General features: G+C 37.4%; 1 protein-coding gene across 4 annotated transcripts; it reads right to left on the bottom strand.

Moving 5' to 3' along the window:
- Positions 1–204: 204 nt before the first annotated feature.
- On the bottom strand, positions 205–15,416 carry LOC113512456 (TBC1 domain family member 15). Of its 4 annotated transcripts, none has more exons than XM_031914891.2 (11): positions 15,197–15,416; positions 14,482–14,671; positions 13,775–14,194; positions 12,933–12,962; positions 11,097–11,265; positions 8,687–8,783; positions 7,820–8,236; positions 7,128–7,315; positions 5,908–6,034; positions 5,135–5,377; positions 205–3,886 (listed from the first exon to the last, which is right to left on the bottom strand). In XM_031914891.2, exons 1-11 carry the CDS (start codon positions 15,236–15,238, stop codon positions 3,818–3,820), a joined length of 1,992 nt encoding a protein of 663 aa, XP_031770751.1. In that variant the 5' UTR covers positions 15,239–15,416; the 3' UTR covers positions 205–3,817. The 4 variants fall into 4 exon arrangements, with proteins under 4 accessions (XP_031770751.1, XP_031770753.1, XP_026752153.1 ...); XM_031914893.2 differs by having other exon boundaries at positions 5,165–5,377; XM_026896352.3 differs by having other exon boundaries at positions 5,094–5,377; positions 15,197–15,415.
- Between the last annotated feature and the right edge of the window lie 685 nt (positions 15,417–16,101).

Here is a 16,101-nt window from a genome sequence, read left to right as displayed (position 1 = left end):
TTCGAAGTAAAAAGTCATTCCATTATTAAATTACAGGACAGCTGTGGATTTTCATGCGACTTTTGCCGGCCGCTGCCCGCATGTATCTGGCCAGTATGGCAATTTTGATTTATCTCTAAGAAGATTGTCAAAATAATGCTCACATTTCCAAGCATGTTTGAGAAAAAAACTTACTAAACATTGGTTATTGGAAGAAAAACACAATGCAGGTACAAAGAAATTTAATACAGTTGAAAGAATAATGTATAGGCACAATATTAAAACACGCGAGGCTTATGTTTACAATAGAAATTTATGTTTAAAATAACACTTAAAAATTAGTGGAACAATAAAGAGAATTGGTTACTTTAGTGACCTAAAATTTAGATTTATATAATTTAATATAAATCCTTAAAGAAAGAAAAAGAAATAATTTTATTCGAGTAAACTTAGATTTAAGCATTTTTGAATAGTCATTTTTCTAGAAGAACGGGCGAGAAAATCAGATGTTGCTTTTTTAAAAAAAAATTTAACTATGTAAGTAATGAATTTGTGTGAATACAAACTAGTAAGCAGTATCAGATCATAAAATTTAAAATACATATATAATATATAATTAAAACAATAAAAATAATCGGTTGCAATGACCAGAGCAGACCAATCAGGCAGCACCCGTTCACGAGTATGACGGGTGAGCCAGCCATCATTGCGCTCAACCATATTTTAGGGAACTCAATAACCCAGCGCACCAGGGGGGAAGGGGATTGTTAGTAATGACTATAAAATCTAATTGACTCATTGCTAGCAATACACCCTATCAGGTCGACCTCCACATGGTTCCCCCTGAAAACCATCATGATTAATTCTAGTGGAATTCGTCATGATAGGCTAACTGACCTGCTTTCATGCTTTCATGCCTCACTGGTGCCCCGACAGCGTATAGCGATAACGCAGGCGGGGTTACCATTCCATTATCAGCCATTAAAAAAAACCCAGCCTACCACGCCACCATCTGTCTGGACATTTCAGTGAACATGACTTACTCAAGACCCCCCAACCACGTCATGGCCAAATTTATATAAATATATATTACATAACAATTGCAGTATCCATATGCAGTATTGCATGCGTGCATGCAGTATATGGCGTGAATTTACTGGGTACGGAGGAATAACACCCGAGTCCTCAGGAATGGCAACGCGTGGGGGGTATCATGGGCGAAACAGTATACTCTGTTATGTCCATGTAACTGCTCATGTCTATAGGCGACGGTTACCACTTTCCATCAGGTGGGCCGTCAGCTTGTTTGCCATTCTAAGTTGTATATAAAAAAAAAATCCACACATTGCACAGTAAAAGACATACGTTAGTTAATTATAAAATTGTCATATAATCTTAGTTAACCAATTCTGATACAATGATAATAACAAAAAATAAAACTTACTATGGATAAATTTGTCATTTCAATACAATCAATCATTTCAATACAATAGGTCACTAAAATAAACTTATTACGCATTGCTCGTTGTAATAACAAATATTTGTGCTAAATTCATAAATTGGCAAGTTTTTCTTTCGATATTCTCTCATAATATTGGAAATAGAAAGATTTGCATTACTAACAACACAGTAAGAGATAAAAGAATGCATATACAAAAAAAAATAAAAGCATAAAAATACAAGTAACAATTTTTTTTCTATTTTTTTATGCGTGCGTACCACAGTAACACAAAATGGTCACAGTTCAATTTATCGTTTTGCCCTCAAAAGAGCAAAACACTGATATTCTATTGTGACCAAGGGTCAGTAGCGAAATTCCTTAATAAAAATAATAATAAAAAAAAAAAAGAAATATTGTCTTTGGTGTATGAAAATATAAACATTGTTAGAACAAAATCTTTTAGTGCATCTTAGAGAGAATATCATATAGTGCAAAGAAAACAAATTCTTGCTTTAAATAGAAAGTTACCAATATATCACTACAATCCTCCTTCATACATTCTGTACATGAGATTATTAAACTAAAAAAACCGACCAATTAGCAAAGTTCTTTTCCCTTCAAACGTTCATGAACAACAACTGTCCACTTCAAATATATCGTATTATTTAAAACAATAACGCCTCTTCTGTTGTTTTAATTATAATTTAATAACTATCATTATACAAATGATCAAATTAATAATAATAACACAACTTAATCACAAACCATAATACGAACTTACAATTAAATGATAATATCTAAAATTGACATGTCATATTAAAAATATATTGATTTTGTTAACATATTTTTAAGTCGATTAGATCCTATAGAAAAATCTTATTGGTTTATAGAAGCACCGTATTAATAAATACATTATTGTACTATCTTCTTAGAGTCGATGTGAGATTAATAGTACATTACTGCAGCGGCCAGCAACTGATGCATTGATGGACGAACGTGTAAATGTGGGCCGAGGCGAAGCCGAGGTACACATACGTAAGTTCATCATTGCCTAGTGGTGGCCAAGTACTTTTCTCAAACAATGCGCGGAAATCAAAAACACAATTTTACTTTGTAAGTTCAATGACGAATAACGAACAATAATAATTTTTCAAGCGCCATGATGTTCCTTTGTTTTTTTTTTTCAATAAACAGCTTTCTATTTGCAAGCCAGTTCGAAATTTAAATAAAACCTTTTATAAGTTACCTGCTTGGTAGCCATGTTTCGAAGTAAAAGGACATTCCAGTTTTAAATTACAGGACAGATATGAGTTTACATAGTAGTTTATCTGGCCGCAAAACACGACAGATATGGATTTTCATACAACTTTTGCCGGCCGCTGCCCGCAAGTATCTGGCCAGTATGGCTATTTTGATTTATCTCTAAGAAGATTGTCAAAATAATGCTCACATTTCCAAGCATGTTTGAGAAAAAATAATTGATACAGGACAACGCCCATAATATATGGATGCTGACCTTGTCAGTTTGCTATAGAACTATTCATGTTTTATCAGCGATAATAGCTCACCTACTGTGAAAAGCTATTGTAATTTTCAATGATATAAATAGAAAAATAGTTGCTATTAAATATTATATTATTGCCAAGACACCAAATTTCAATGGTAAACATGTAAAAATACTGCCAAAAAAAACAGAGGGAGACTATACAAAAATCGTTTGCTTGAGTAACTCTATCCCATTAATGTTTCTACCTTGAAGCAGTTGTTTGCATGGCTGTGTTTCAGTTACGAAGGTGGGATATGTAGTGTAGTATGTATATGTATGTATATATATATATATATGAAAATATATATTTTTGTTATAACTTTGTATAACCAATTAATAAAAATACGATAATAAAATCGGCGGGTTTGAGTAGGGTTGTCACCCTTACTTTTATATTTATATAATATTGTCTAGACTACTTAGTATTTTAAAATTTTAATTTAAAATACTAATTAGTCACACACAGTCACAGTCTAAACAGTTCCTTGTGAGTAGTAAATAAAGATTAAAAATTTTACTATAATTCTCATCTCCCCTCTTAAGGAGAGGAGATGGCAACTAACCTCCGGCAGAAGCACAGTCGGCCGGGGTTCAGGGCCCCAGGGAGAGAAACCGGGGCGTACAATGCGGGCAGAATCTTTATTATTTATTATTATTATTATTGTAGTCTTGTCAAAACAGTCACATAAATCAATTTATGATTGTCATATTTTAATATAATTGTTAACAATAATAATTGATTTTCATATAGGATGCAATCGACTTCTTAAAGTGCATAATATATATATAAAAATATAAAACTATCACTTCGCATCCAGTCTATGTGTTCATTTTATGTACAGAGGGCGCCACTAGGCGAGTAGAGCCCACACGGTTTGTGTTACTATCGATATTTCTATTCCATCATATTCGAGTACAGCCTGAAAAAGTAAGTATAAATTATAATAGCATTCAAATAAACGTTAAAAATGGCTCACGAATTGTTTAACAATGAAAAAATTAATTTTATCATATTAGTAAGGAGGTACTGAACTACTAATCAATCGATAAAAAAAAAGAGATTCTAAATTCAAACATATTATTTTGTTTGTTATCCAATATACTAGTAATCGTTAATAAACCAATTTTTAAGCCCTCTTTTTATTTAAAACTATTTTCTTCTAATTTTACACACAAGTCTCTTGTAAAAATATATATTAAAAATTTAAAGTTTCAAAAAATAGAATCCTTATACATATTGCTCTTTTTGCTACATTTTATTATATTTACAATGGACAAGAGTTTATTATCTAAAACTGAAAGGCAAGAAAAACAATGTACAATTAAGACATGAAATTTAAGCACACGGTTATAAGAATCAATGGTTTTATGGGTGTTGTACTATAAAATGAGGTAATGTATTGCAAATTTACTGTCATGCAATGAATTAATCCATAACTGTGACAATGTTAGTAATGGGATTTTAAAATGATTTCTTTCAAGTTTAAATATTTTTTATAAATATTCTATTTTGTCCATTCAATATAGACGTAACGGGGTAAAAGTGACAGCTAGAATGGCAAACAAGCTAACAGCCCACCTGATGGAAAGTGGTAACCGTCGCCTATAGACATGAGCAGTACCATGGACATAACAGAGTGTACTGTTTCGCACATGATACCCCCCATGCGTTGCCATTCATTTTATTATTACATGTATAATGTCCATGTGGTCCCAGCATAGAATAAGCCACTCTTTCCTTTCCCGTTGGTGTCGTAAGAGGCAACGGAAGGAACTTCTAGTGGAGAGATGGACAGCAGCGTCCCTCTTAAAACATCTCTAGAAGCTTAACTGCGGCTGCCAAGTGTGACAACTATGGGCAAAACAGCCCTTACGGAGAAGACTTTGGAGATGTTTTAAGAGGGACACTGCTGCCCATCCCTCGACCATTTTAAGTTCTTTTAGTCGCCTCTCACGACAGCCAAGGGAAAGGAGGGTGTGGCCCATTCTACGCCGGGACGACACGGCGATCGTTGTACAGTAAATGGACCAAAATAGAACAAATTCCATTTAAACAAACATTGCGACACAAAACAGTGGAAAAAAAAAAGTTAGTAAGGAACATAGTATTATGGAAAATGTAATCACCGTGCTTAGAAATTCATATCTAGTCCTATCTGATACATAACTTCTTCCATATCCGTTCCACTGGTACTGACATTGGCAGCGGCATCGTTGTCTTTACAGTTCGTACCCGTAGCTTCAGGTGCGTCATCATCTTCCGTGGGGGCCGACGTCCCCAATGGAGTGAGGCCGAGTATTATTCGGATCTGGTCGGTGAGGTGGGGGGCGGATATGATCTGATGGTATATACCCTCTGCTGAGCTTAATACTTTGTTCACTTCTATCCGCATTGACAGCTCGTTCACATGCTGAAATTGTTGGAGTGCATTTTAATTACGTCTTAATATTGGCTTACTGTGGGAAAGGGATTGTTAATATTGGGGAGATTGCTATCAATATACCCTATCAGGTCGACCTCCACGTGGTTCCCCGTGAAGACCATCGACTAATTTATCTGATAGAATCAAGATATTAAGGTCCTAAGCCACCAGCATCCAATGACTCCCTGCAATAGATTTCAGGTCGTCACTTCATCTAGTCGTCGTCGTAGGGGAGTCGTCCTATACTGCGTTTACCCATACATGATCGCCACTCAAGGATCTTTCTTTCCCATCGGTTGTCGGTTCTTCGAGCTATGTAACCAGCCCATTGCCACTTCAGCTTGCTTATCCTTCGGGCTATGTCGGTTATTTTGGTTCTTTTGAAGAAAAATGTAATATAAATAAATAAATATTGATCTTTTTGAGATACTCACATTATTTTATTTAAATATCCCCCATATACAGACGTCGTCGATGTACAATTTTATTATATTAATAAAATTTATTATTGTACTCACTTTTAAAATTTCAGTGAAACCATAGTCTCCGCTGATGAGGACCTCCTTCTCTGCTTCGAGTATAGCAACACAGATTAACAAATGGAAGTTAGCACACGGCAACCCTGTCCATAGCACCTCCCACAGCCTGCCAACAAATATGAGTAGATTTTATTTTTTAATTTTATTTTATTGGCACATAAAACAGATCACAACCATAAAAAACATAAATATATAATTACACTTGTGATTCGGCTAGGTTACAATCCAATCACATTATGTGCACAGCTTGAGTAATACATTAAAAGCAAACACATAAAATAAAGAAAATACTTAAAATGTTATATAAATATATAAATGATAAAACTATTATATATAAAAAAAAAAAATTATCATTTTTAATATAACATATTTTATATACATAACATATTTTCATTTTTAAAATATATTAAAATCAGTTTATTAATTTAGTTCTTACTATAACTAGTTATTGCTGCCCCGTGTCAGCACCGTGATAGAATGGGCCACCCCTTCCTTTCCCGTGGGTGTCATAAGAGGCAACTAAGGGAACTATGGTAGAGGGATGGGCAACAGTCTCCCTCTTAAACCATCACCAAAAGCCAAATTGCGGTTGCCGCCAACAGATCGCCGTCTGCCAAGCGTGGCAACTACTGGCAAAACCTCCCTTATGGGGGAGGCTTATGTCCAGCAGTGGACAGTTAATGGCTGGTACAACAGATATCATTTACCATATTTGTTATTAAACATATTTGTTATTTGGTGAGTCGCACGATTCTTTGAATACATTCTTTCTTTCTCTCTCTCTCTCCCTTCTTTGTCACCCTCCTCTTTATCTCTCTCTTCTTTCTCTCTATCTCTCTCTCCCTTCTTTGTCACTCTCCTCTTTATCTCTCTCTTCTTTCTCTCTATCTCTCTCTCCCTTTGTCACTCTCCTCTTTATCTCTCTCTTCTTTCTCTCTATCTCTCTCTCCCTTCTTTGTCACTCTCCTCTTTATCTCTCTCTCTCTTCTTTCTCACTCTCACTCACTCTTTCTTTCTCAAAATTCTCTTTTTTATCAAATCCAAGTTGAATAGTCTCAACATATTTAGCATTAATACCGAAATGAAACCACATATGTTTATGTGGTTTCTGAACACTAATAGAACTTGTTTTCTGTAGTTTTGAATATTTATAATAATATATATATAAAAATATATATATATAAAAAAAATTGCTTTACCTCATAATATCAATAAGCGAGAACTCCCGCTTGAACCAGACGAGTAGCCACCGGAAGCAGAAGTACATGTTGCCGGAGTCCTTGAGCGCGAGGTGCTGCGCCAGCTCGGGGCTCGCGAACATGACCAGTTGCTGCAACTGCAGTAGCTGGTGCTTCATGCCTGCCTGGTCCATATCGAAGTTCGATGCCTGTGCAACATTGCACTTTATATAACTAAGGGTGGGTACATACAAACTGGCAGTCCACCTCATGGAAGGTGGGAACCAGATTTCTTTTAACATTGATAATAGAATGGTAACCCCGTCTGCGGTAACGGTATACGCTAACGGGGCACCAGTGAAGGATGATAGGTGAGAATAAAAGAGCAGGTCAGTTAGCCCATCGTGATGAATACACCTGCATTTAATTAATATAAATTAATTTAATAATAATGGAATTCGCCGTATGGCTCTGCCATAGAATGGGCCACCCATTCCTTTACCGTTGGTATTGTAAAAGATGAATAAGAAAAGTTTATGGTTGAGGGATGAGCAGCAGTGGCTCTCTTAAAGCATCACCGAAGCATAACTGCGGTTGCCAAGAGTGGCAACTACTGACAAAAAACCCTTATGGGGGAGACCTATATTCAGCAGTGGAAAGTTAACAGCTGATATGGTATTAAAAATAATTAAAGTTTAAAAAGCAGTACTTACGATCCTCTCCATGAATCCAACAAAACACCAAAAAGTATCCACCTCGTTGCCCATAAGCAACAGCAATGGCGCTAATATATCACTCATTCCTTGTACGTAACCCAGGTCGAAGTTGTACATGACATACGTCATCAGTATGTCCTGTAAGGTCTCCAGGTTTGGGTTATTGTCACCGGCAAAGAACGGGTGTGTCCTGTCCGTTCTATTCACATCCTTTTCTACCAAACTCTTCCTGTCCCTGTACTCTGTGAATCTGCTCTCTTGGCCTTCCGTCATCGACCTCCACTGCAGCTTCATACAGTAATACTCGTCTGTTCTCTTCTTCTGGAGGGCCTTCAACTCAGCATGGGTCATGTGCCACGGATAATAATCTAGAAGATATTTCCATACTTGCTTTCTAATGGAATGTGCTACTCCCTGAAATATTTGAGTATAATTTTAACATGTTTTCCAGTATACTCTCTGCCTGCTTCATCCTAATATTATAAATGTGAAAGTGAGTTTAGTTTATTTTATTTTTTTATGCAACTTAGAATGGCAAACAAACTGACAGCCCATCTGATGGAAAACGGTAGCCGTCGCCTATAGACATGGACAGTACCATGGACATAACAGAGTATACTGTTTTCCCCATGGTACCCCCTATACGTTGCCATTCTTGAGGACTCCAGGTGTTATTCCTCTGTACCCTGTAAATTCACTGCCATATCCCACCGTTCATACCTAAACACAGACCTGTGACCATATAGCACCTTAACGCTTAACCAATCACTATAAAATTTGATTTACATAGTACAGTGGATGGAAAAAGATATAGGTTTCTGTCTCGGTCAAAAGCTAGTATGTTTATAAAGATTCTTGACTTACCCCTCTAAAGATGAGTTGCTTGACGCCATCCATCTCTGTGACGCGACCCAACGTGTCCTGCAAACCTTCCCACTTTTCCTGAGACAATGGTGTGCTTCTGTAACAGACAAAGCTTTTATATGTAAGACCTTGTTATGGGCATCAGGCTCTATAAGACTGTGAACAGCTTTTGTCAACACAAACGAGACCAAATTTGATGGGGAGCATTATTTCTAAATCCACCATAATATCAGTTTTTTTTTATACAACTTAGAATGGCAAACAAGCTGACGGCCCACCGGATGGAAAGTGGTAACTGTCGCCTATAGACATGAGCAGTACCATGGACATAACAGAGTATACTTCGCCCATAATATCCCCCATGCGTTGCCATTCCTGAGGACTCAGATGTTATTCCTCTGTATCCAGTAAATTCACGCCATATCCCACCCTTCAAACCGAAACACAGCCATGCAAACACAACTGCTTCACGATTGAAACACGAATGGGACAGAGGTATCCAAGCAATCGACTTTTGTACAAAGTCTCCCTCTGGTAATATGTGATTATCTTCTATTATTTACTCTTATATTGACTAATAACAGGCATATGAATAATTAAAGTTTTTTTTAAGGGTTACAATAAAATGGTATCCCCACCTGCCAGTATACGCTGACGAGGCACCAGTGAGCGAAGATAGGTGAGGATGAAAGCAGGTCCGTTAGCCCATCGTGATGAATTCCACTAGAATTAACCACGATAGTTTCCAGGGGGCACCGCGTGGTGGTCGACCTGATAAGGTGTACTAGTAATGGGCAAATTAGACCCCATTACTAACAATTCCTTTCCCCCCAATAATTAAAGGTTGCATCCCATAACAAAAACTAACTTCAATTATAACAAAATCAGTTATTTTGATCTAAAAATTAAACTGCTGAACCGATTTTGATTAAATTTCAAAAAAACCATTCTGTAAGAGTATCCTTTCAGATAAAAAAAAGAATTTTTCCAATCAAACAGTTTATAATTACTCATCTCCATCCAAAGGTCGCTTGGAAGAGATTGCTCTTAGCGATAAGGACGCCCATTGTTTTCACATTGTGATTATTTCTTGTAATTGTTTGTATTTATAATAAGTTTACTATTGTAATCTTATGAAGGAAACAACAAAGAGTATTACTCTATTTAATTGTAACCTATGGACGCCTACAGGGTTTTTTTTTTATTGGTAGAAAATGGAATAGTAACCGCGCCTGCGCTAACGAGATACGCTGGCCCTCACCCTTCACTGGTGCCCCACCAGTGAAGGGTGATCATCACCATGGGATGATTTCATAAACAGGCCAGTTAGCCCATCATGATGAATTCATCAGGAATTAACCATGATAGTTTCCAGGGGTCAACCGCGAGGAGGGCGACCTGGTTGGGTATATTGCTAGCAATGGGATTCTCAATCTCCATTACTAACAATCCCTTACCCCCGCCTACAGGGGTGTCACGTGCGCATTGCCAACCGTGAAGCAACTTTAATATATCCTTTTTGAAGAACCCCATACCGTAGTCTCTAGGGAAAACGTCGGCAAGGAGCTCGTTCCACAGTCTGAACGTTCGCAGGAGAAAATTTCTCTAAATCTGCACTGTACGTGACCATTTAGGCTCAAGCGTGTGAGGATGAATTCCCTGTCGATGGCGAGCGGTGCGATGATAAAAGGTGGCTGTAGGCATCATTTCAGACAATTCCTCAGAACACAATCCGTTATACAAGCGGTAGAACACACAAAAGGAGGCAAAGTCTCGCCTTAGACTTAAGAGCTCGATACAGCCTCGTGAGTTTGGGATCGCCAACAATTCTCATAACCCCTCTTTGAGTCGAGTCAAGAGGACCAAGCTGGTATCCAGGTGCAAATGCCTCTGGTGTTGTATATTTTTGTTTATAGTACAATAAAGAGTTAAATAATAACTATAATCTACTTTTTTACTTTTTAATAATTCTTTACAAAATGCCGGCAGCACACCTGCACACCTCTGGTGTTGTGGGTGATCATGGGCGGCGATACTTACTTACCGTCAGGTGAGCAATATTTTTTTTATACAAACTTAGAATTACAAACAAACTGACGGCCCACCTGATGGAAAGTGGTAATCGTCGCTTATAGACATGAGCAGTACCATGGACATAACAGAGTATACTGTTTCGCTCATGGTACCCCCCATGCGTTGCCATTCCTGGGGACTCAGGTGTTATTCCTCTGTACCCAGTAAATTCACGCCATATCCACCCTTCAAACCGAAACACAGCCATGCAAACACAACTGCTTCACGGTTGAAACACGAATGGGACAGAGGTACTCAAGCAATCGACTTTTGCACAAAGTCTCCCTCTGGTAATATGCTCGTTTACCTCGGACTTAAAAAAATTAACAAATCTTACCTGGGTATACTGGGTCTCGGTGGCAGCGTGGGCTTCATGCTGATGACTTCGTACTCATCGCTCTTGGTCACCGAGTGCGCCTCCTCCGCCGCGACCATGCTCTTCGTGAGCAAATCAGCCACCTCCTCGGACACGTCGCGTTTGCTCGACGCCTCATTGCCGTAGTACACTGAATAATTTAATGCCAATGATCTTGAATGAATGACCAACGATTCATCATCACATCAGCCGTTATCTGCTTAAATCTATTAAGCCACCATAAACCACCATAAGGAAAGGTTATGAGCCACCTGTATCCACTGATTCCCTGCAATGTGTATGAGATCGTCGTTCCATTTAGTAGGAAGTCGTCTTACACTGCGTTTGCCAGTACGAGGACGACTCAAGAACCTTTCATCAATCATTTAAGATTGTTTCGCAAAAAAAATTAAATTCGATGGTGGGAAAACAAGTTATTTTTATTTCAAAACTAAACTAGGTTTTCCCTAGACACTACTGTGTGGGGTTCTTCACAAAGTGTATGTTAAGATTCCTTCGGGGTCGACAACGCGCACGCGACACCCCTGGTGTTGCAGGCGGGAGAGATCAGACCAGAGAGAGACTTTGTACAAAAGTCGATTGCTTGAGTACCTCTGTCCCATTCGTGTTTCTACTGTGAAGCAGTTGTGTTTGCATGGCTGTGTTTCGGTTTGAAGAGTGGGATATGGCGTGAATGGAGAAATTAGTGATCGACACTGTTGCCAAAAATGCAATTAGTAAAATTTTTGTCTGTCTGTCTGTCTGTATGTTCGTTATAGAAACAAAAATTACTCGACGGATTTTAACGAAACTTGGTACAATTATTCTTCAGGGCAGGTTACAGTATACTTTTCATCACGCTACTATCAATAGGAGAAGAGCAGTAAAGGAAAATGTTGGGAAAACGGGAGAAGTTACTCCATTTTTAAGCATCCATTGCGTGTGCAGCCTTAATGGCCACTTTTTAAATTGTAGAAATGTCCACATGTACGAAGCCGGGACGGGCCGCTAGTTTAAAATAATACAATAAAAGCAAGCTTCTACGTTAATTAATCACGTTTAAAATTTTAAATCAATTAATCTAACTATATGTACATTACTATTATATCTCCCATTAACTGTCCACTTCTAAACATAGCCCTCTCTCATAAGGGGGGTTTTGCTAGTAGTTGCCACGCTTGGCAAGCAGTACCAACCCGCCGAATTTAGGCTTTGGTTATGTTTAAAGGACGCTGCTGCCTATCCCTCGACCAATAAGTTCCCTTAGTCGCCTCTTACGACGCCCAAGGGAAAGAGAAAGAAAGATGTGGCCCATTCTACGCCGGGACCACACGGCAATAATTTAATTATGTCCCTATTTAATAAATAAAAAATTTTTATAAATGACTTTCAAATTTTAGAATTCAGAATGTAGCAAAATTGTTTTTGTGAATATGTAACGCAAATAAATATACAATTCAAGCTCGCACCATTGTGCTTATAATCTGTAGGATTGCTGTATTGGTCCCAAAATAATTTCTTATTTGCCATTTTCAATGCAACAATTACCGGTTTTAATTAAATTAAAGTGTAAATAGATCGAGAAAACTCGACTAGTTTCGGGCCGAGACGCGCAGTTAGGCTCGCGCTCGCATCACAGCCGCTCATGATTAAGGGTCACAAACTGGTCCCGAAACTAATCGAGCTTTCTCAATCAATTTACAAACGGTAACTTTTACATTAAAATAAAATGTGTGCTTATTCAACTTTTAAAAACAAAACTGCCATTTTTGTTCGTGAAGCAATAAATCGTTTTATAACGAAGCGCTATCTACTTACAAAGTTGCGATCCCGAGTTGTAATCCAGTCCTACAGTGGGAAAAGACATTGTTAATAATGGGGTCTAACAGCCCCACTGCTACCAATATACCCTATCAGGTCGACCTCCATGCGGTTACCCCGGGAATACATCGTGGTTAATTCTTATGGAATTCGTCACGATGGGCTACGTGACCCTGACTGTTTTCATCCTCACCTATCAACTACCCCTCGCTGATGCTCCGCCAGCGTATACCGATAACACAGACGGGGTTACTCCATTCTCACACATTAAAGAAATACAGTTCTAATATCACTATTAACACGTTGGGCCCGGCACCGGTCCCTGGGGACCGGCAGCGAACTTTCCGTGTGGCCAGCGTCGGTCCCTGAGGACCAGCACTGCTAGCAATAAAGTTTAACAGGACCATTGCTAGCAATACGCCTTATTAGGTCGACATGGATTCCCCCTGGAAACCATCGTGAACACTTCTTGTTGAATTCGTCACTATGGGCTAGCTGACCTACTTCATCCTCACCTATGATCCTTCACTGGTACCCCGCCGGTATATACCGATAGCGCGGGTGGGGTTACCATATCATCCATTAAAAAAAATCTCCCGTTTGACAGGCGCAATGGGAACCGCAGTTAGGGTCTGGTGATGTTCTAAGAGGGACGCTGCTGCCCAATCCTGGACCATTAAGTTCCATTAATCGCCTTTTAAGACACCCACGAGAAAGGAAGGGGTGGTCTATTCTATGCCGGGACCACACAGCAGCTTATTACAGATAATGAGGTACTGAAATTCTCCAGCACAAAGCCAAGGAGTAAATGACAAGAAAAAAAGGATAACTAGACATACCAATGCTTGAGAGTTTCGAAAACGCCTCCATTGTAGTCTCGTATGGTCTCTCCTTAAGATTGCTCACTATATTCCAGACCACGTCTGTTGTATTCTCTTGAAATATATCCAATTCGGTGAACGAACGATTCAATGCACGTGTCTCATCTGTGGGCTCCACAACCAAATATGTGTTCCTATCACGGCTCGATTTGGCCGTTTTCACATGACTTTTCAGATATGCTATAAACACTTCCGCGTTTCCATGTTGGAAGAAGAATGTCGACTGCCACACACCGACTTTGTTAGAGAAACTCATCTGTTGGTTTCTGTTAGTGACACGGAAGATTTTAAGTTCATTCAATGGCATTCTGATGATGCGCGCTCTAGCCGTAGCATAGTCCGCTGTTAAGTTTCCACTGAATGTTCGTTGACGACGTCCTACCGGTCCAAGGAATAGAAATAAGATAAGAAATAGATTAAAAAATAATTATTTAAGATTGTACTCCACAAAAAAAACATCATCTTCAATTGTCCCATCACCAGTCATTTTGATTTAAAATCTAAACTAACTGTGAATGGATTTTAATAAAAATTTCTATGGAATTAATCTGTAAGTATATCTTTTCAGATAAAAAAACAATTTTGCAAATCTACTACTTTTTACCTCAGTCAGTGAACATATCCTAGATGAACAAAGTTACGAACAAACAAACCTTATAACTTACCAATGGCATTAACAAGCGCCCAATCTTGCTCCTGGACAGCACACACTGTGATTATATCACTTGGCCGCCACTCAATGCTCTTAGTGCCATCTGAGTTCTGCACAATGCACAGCATACCGATAGAGTTGAGTTCATTGACTGGTCGGCCGCTGCAGGCTTTGAGCAGTACACCATCTTGTGTGAATAGATCCTGGGAAGTTAAGCAAACAGTATAGAAGTAAAAAATAGTTATAATAATACAGTACCCAAATCACAGTAGAATAATATTAAAAAAAAAAAAAAAAAAAAAAACCTATTTAAACTACATTCACAACAAAGAAACATAAAAAAAAAACATTTCTTGATTATTTTCGAATTTGGAACCATTAATTCGCATTGGTGACTGTATATCTGTATACATTAATAAAGGAATCTCAATGTACCTACTTAAAAAAAATACATAATTATTTTATGGCTAACAGATAAAGAGAACCTACATCTAAATATATGTTTACTAATAATGCCATGCGAAGCTCTAGTTAGTTCAAAGCAATAGAATTATGACGCAATTAGTAAACAATATTTACATTGTTGAACAGACGATAACTATTAGAATTAAATTTAAAGCAAGTACGAAAATCCAAAAAATAACCATTCATCGAATATTGGATCACTGGATAATGCAACTACGAAAAGAAGAATAAAGACAACAAAGCAAACAATTAAATATACTCACATTGGATTGGTCCGTAATTTCCTCCACAGAACTCGACGACATCTTTTCACTGCGAGCAATATGCGATACTCTCAAAATGTGAAAATGGAGGGTAGGTGTCGTAAAAAGTATTCGGATTTACACCATATTTTCAAAGAATTTTTAAACAACAAAATAATTTGAGATGAGAATGAGCCATTCAATCACAGATCAGTCATATTGTTTATTGGGCCTGTCAGTGTTGTCAGATTAATTTTACTTTACCTTATCCGCAGTATTAATTTACCCTAATATATTTTTATATTTATAAACCAAGAGCCCTAGGCGCCAATGAAGGTAAATCAACGTAGGTAGGGCAGGAGCCCTACATAATATATGTAACCTATGTTATTTTATTAAAGCTTAGATGTTCTCATGAATGTTTATGATAGTAGAGAAGACCGAATGAGTATCAGCTAGCAATGCGCAAATTTACTAATACAACTACTAATTATTCGACTGAGCTTTTCATTCGAATTATTCAAAAATCGTTCGACTACTGATTATACTTATTCACTTTACTACTTCTATTTATCACAAAAATTTTTCATTGGGAGTTTTTCATGTATGAGTCAACACATACGTAGGTGATTCGAGCCGATCACTCGAATGACGAGACCATTTTTTTAATAATGTTGACTATATAGCATACTTAATAAAAAATAATATCTTTCTACAATTATCATCTATCAAAAAAATAGGTATTATATAAATACTTATTATTTTAATAGATAATAAATTAATTATTATTTCTATTTTTCAAAGAGATTGACTACATAACTGAACACATTTTTCATTAAATTTAATTGAATCTAATAATATGATTAAAATTATATACTGAGTACTCGTTCTAAACGACACTAAATATAATTATCCTGAATTTAATG

Source organism: Galleria mellonella, unplaced genomic scaffold (assembly GCF_026898425.1).
Source record: "Galleria mellonella isolate WM207_F2 unplaced genomic scaffold, CSIRO_AGI_GalMel_v1 utg56, whole genome shotgun sequence".
In the NCBI taxonomy this organism is placed as follows: Eukaryota; Metazoa; Arthropoda; class Insecta; order Lepidoptera; family Pyralidae; genus Galleria; species Galleria mellonella.
The sequence above is the reverse complement of the archived record's forward strand: the minus strand, read 5'-3'. Positions and strand labels throughout refer to the sequence as shown.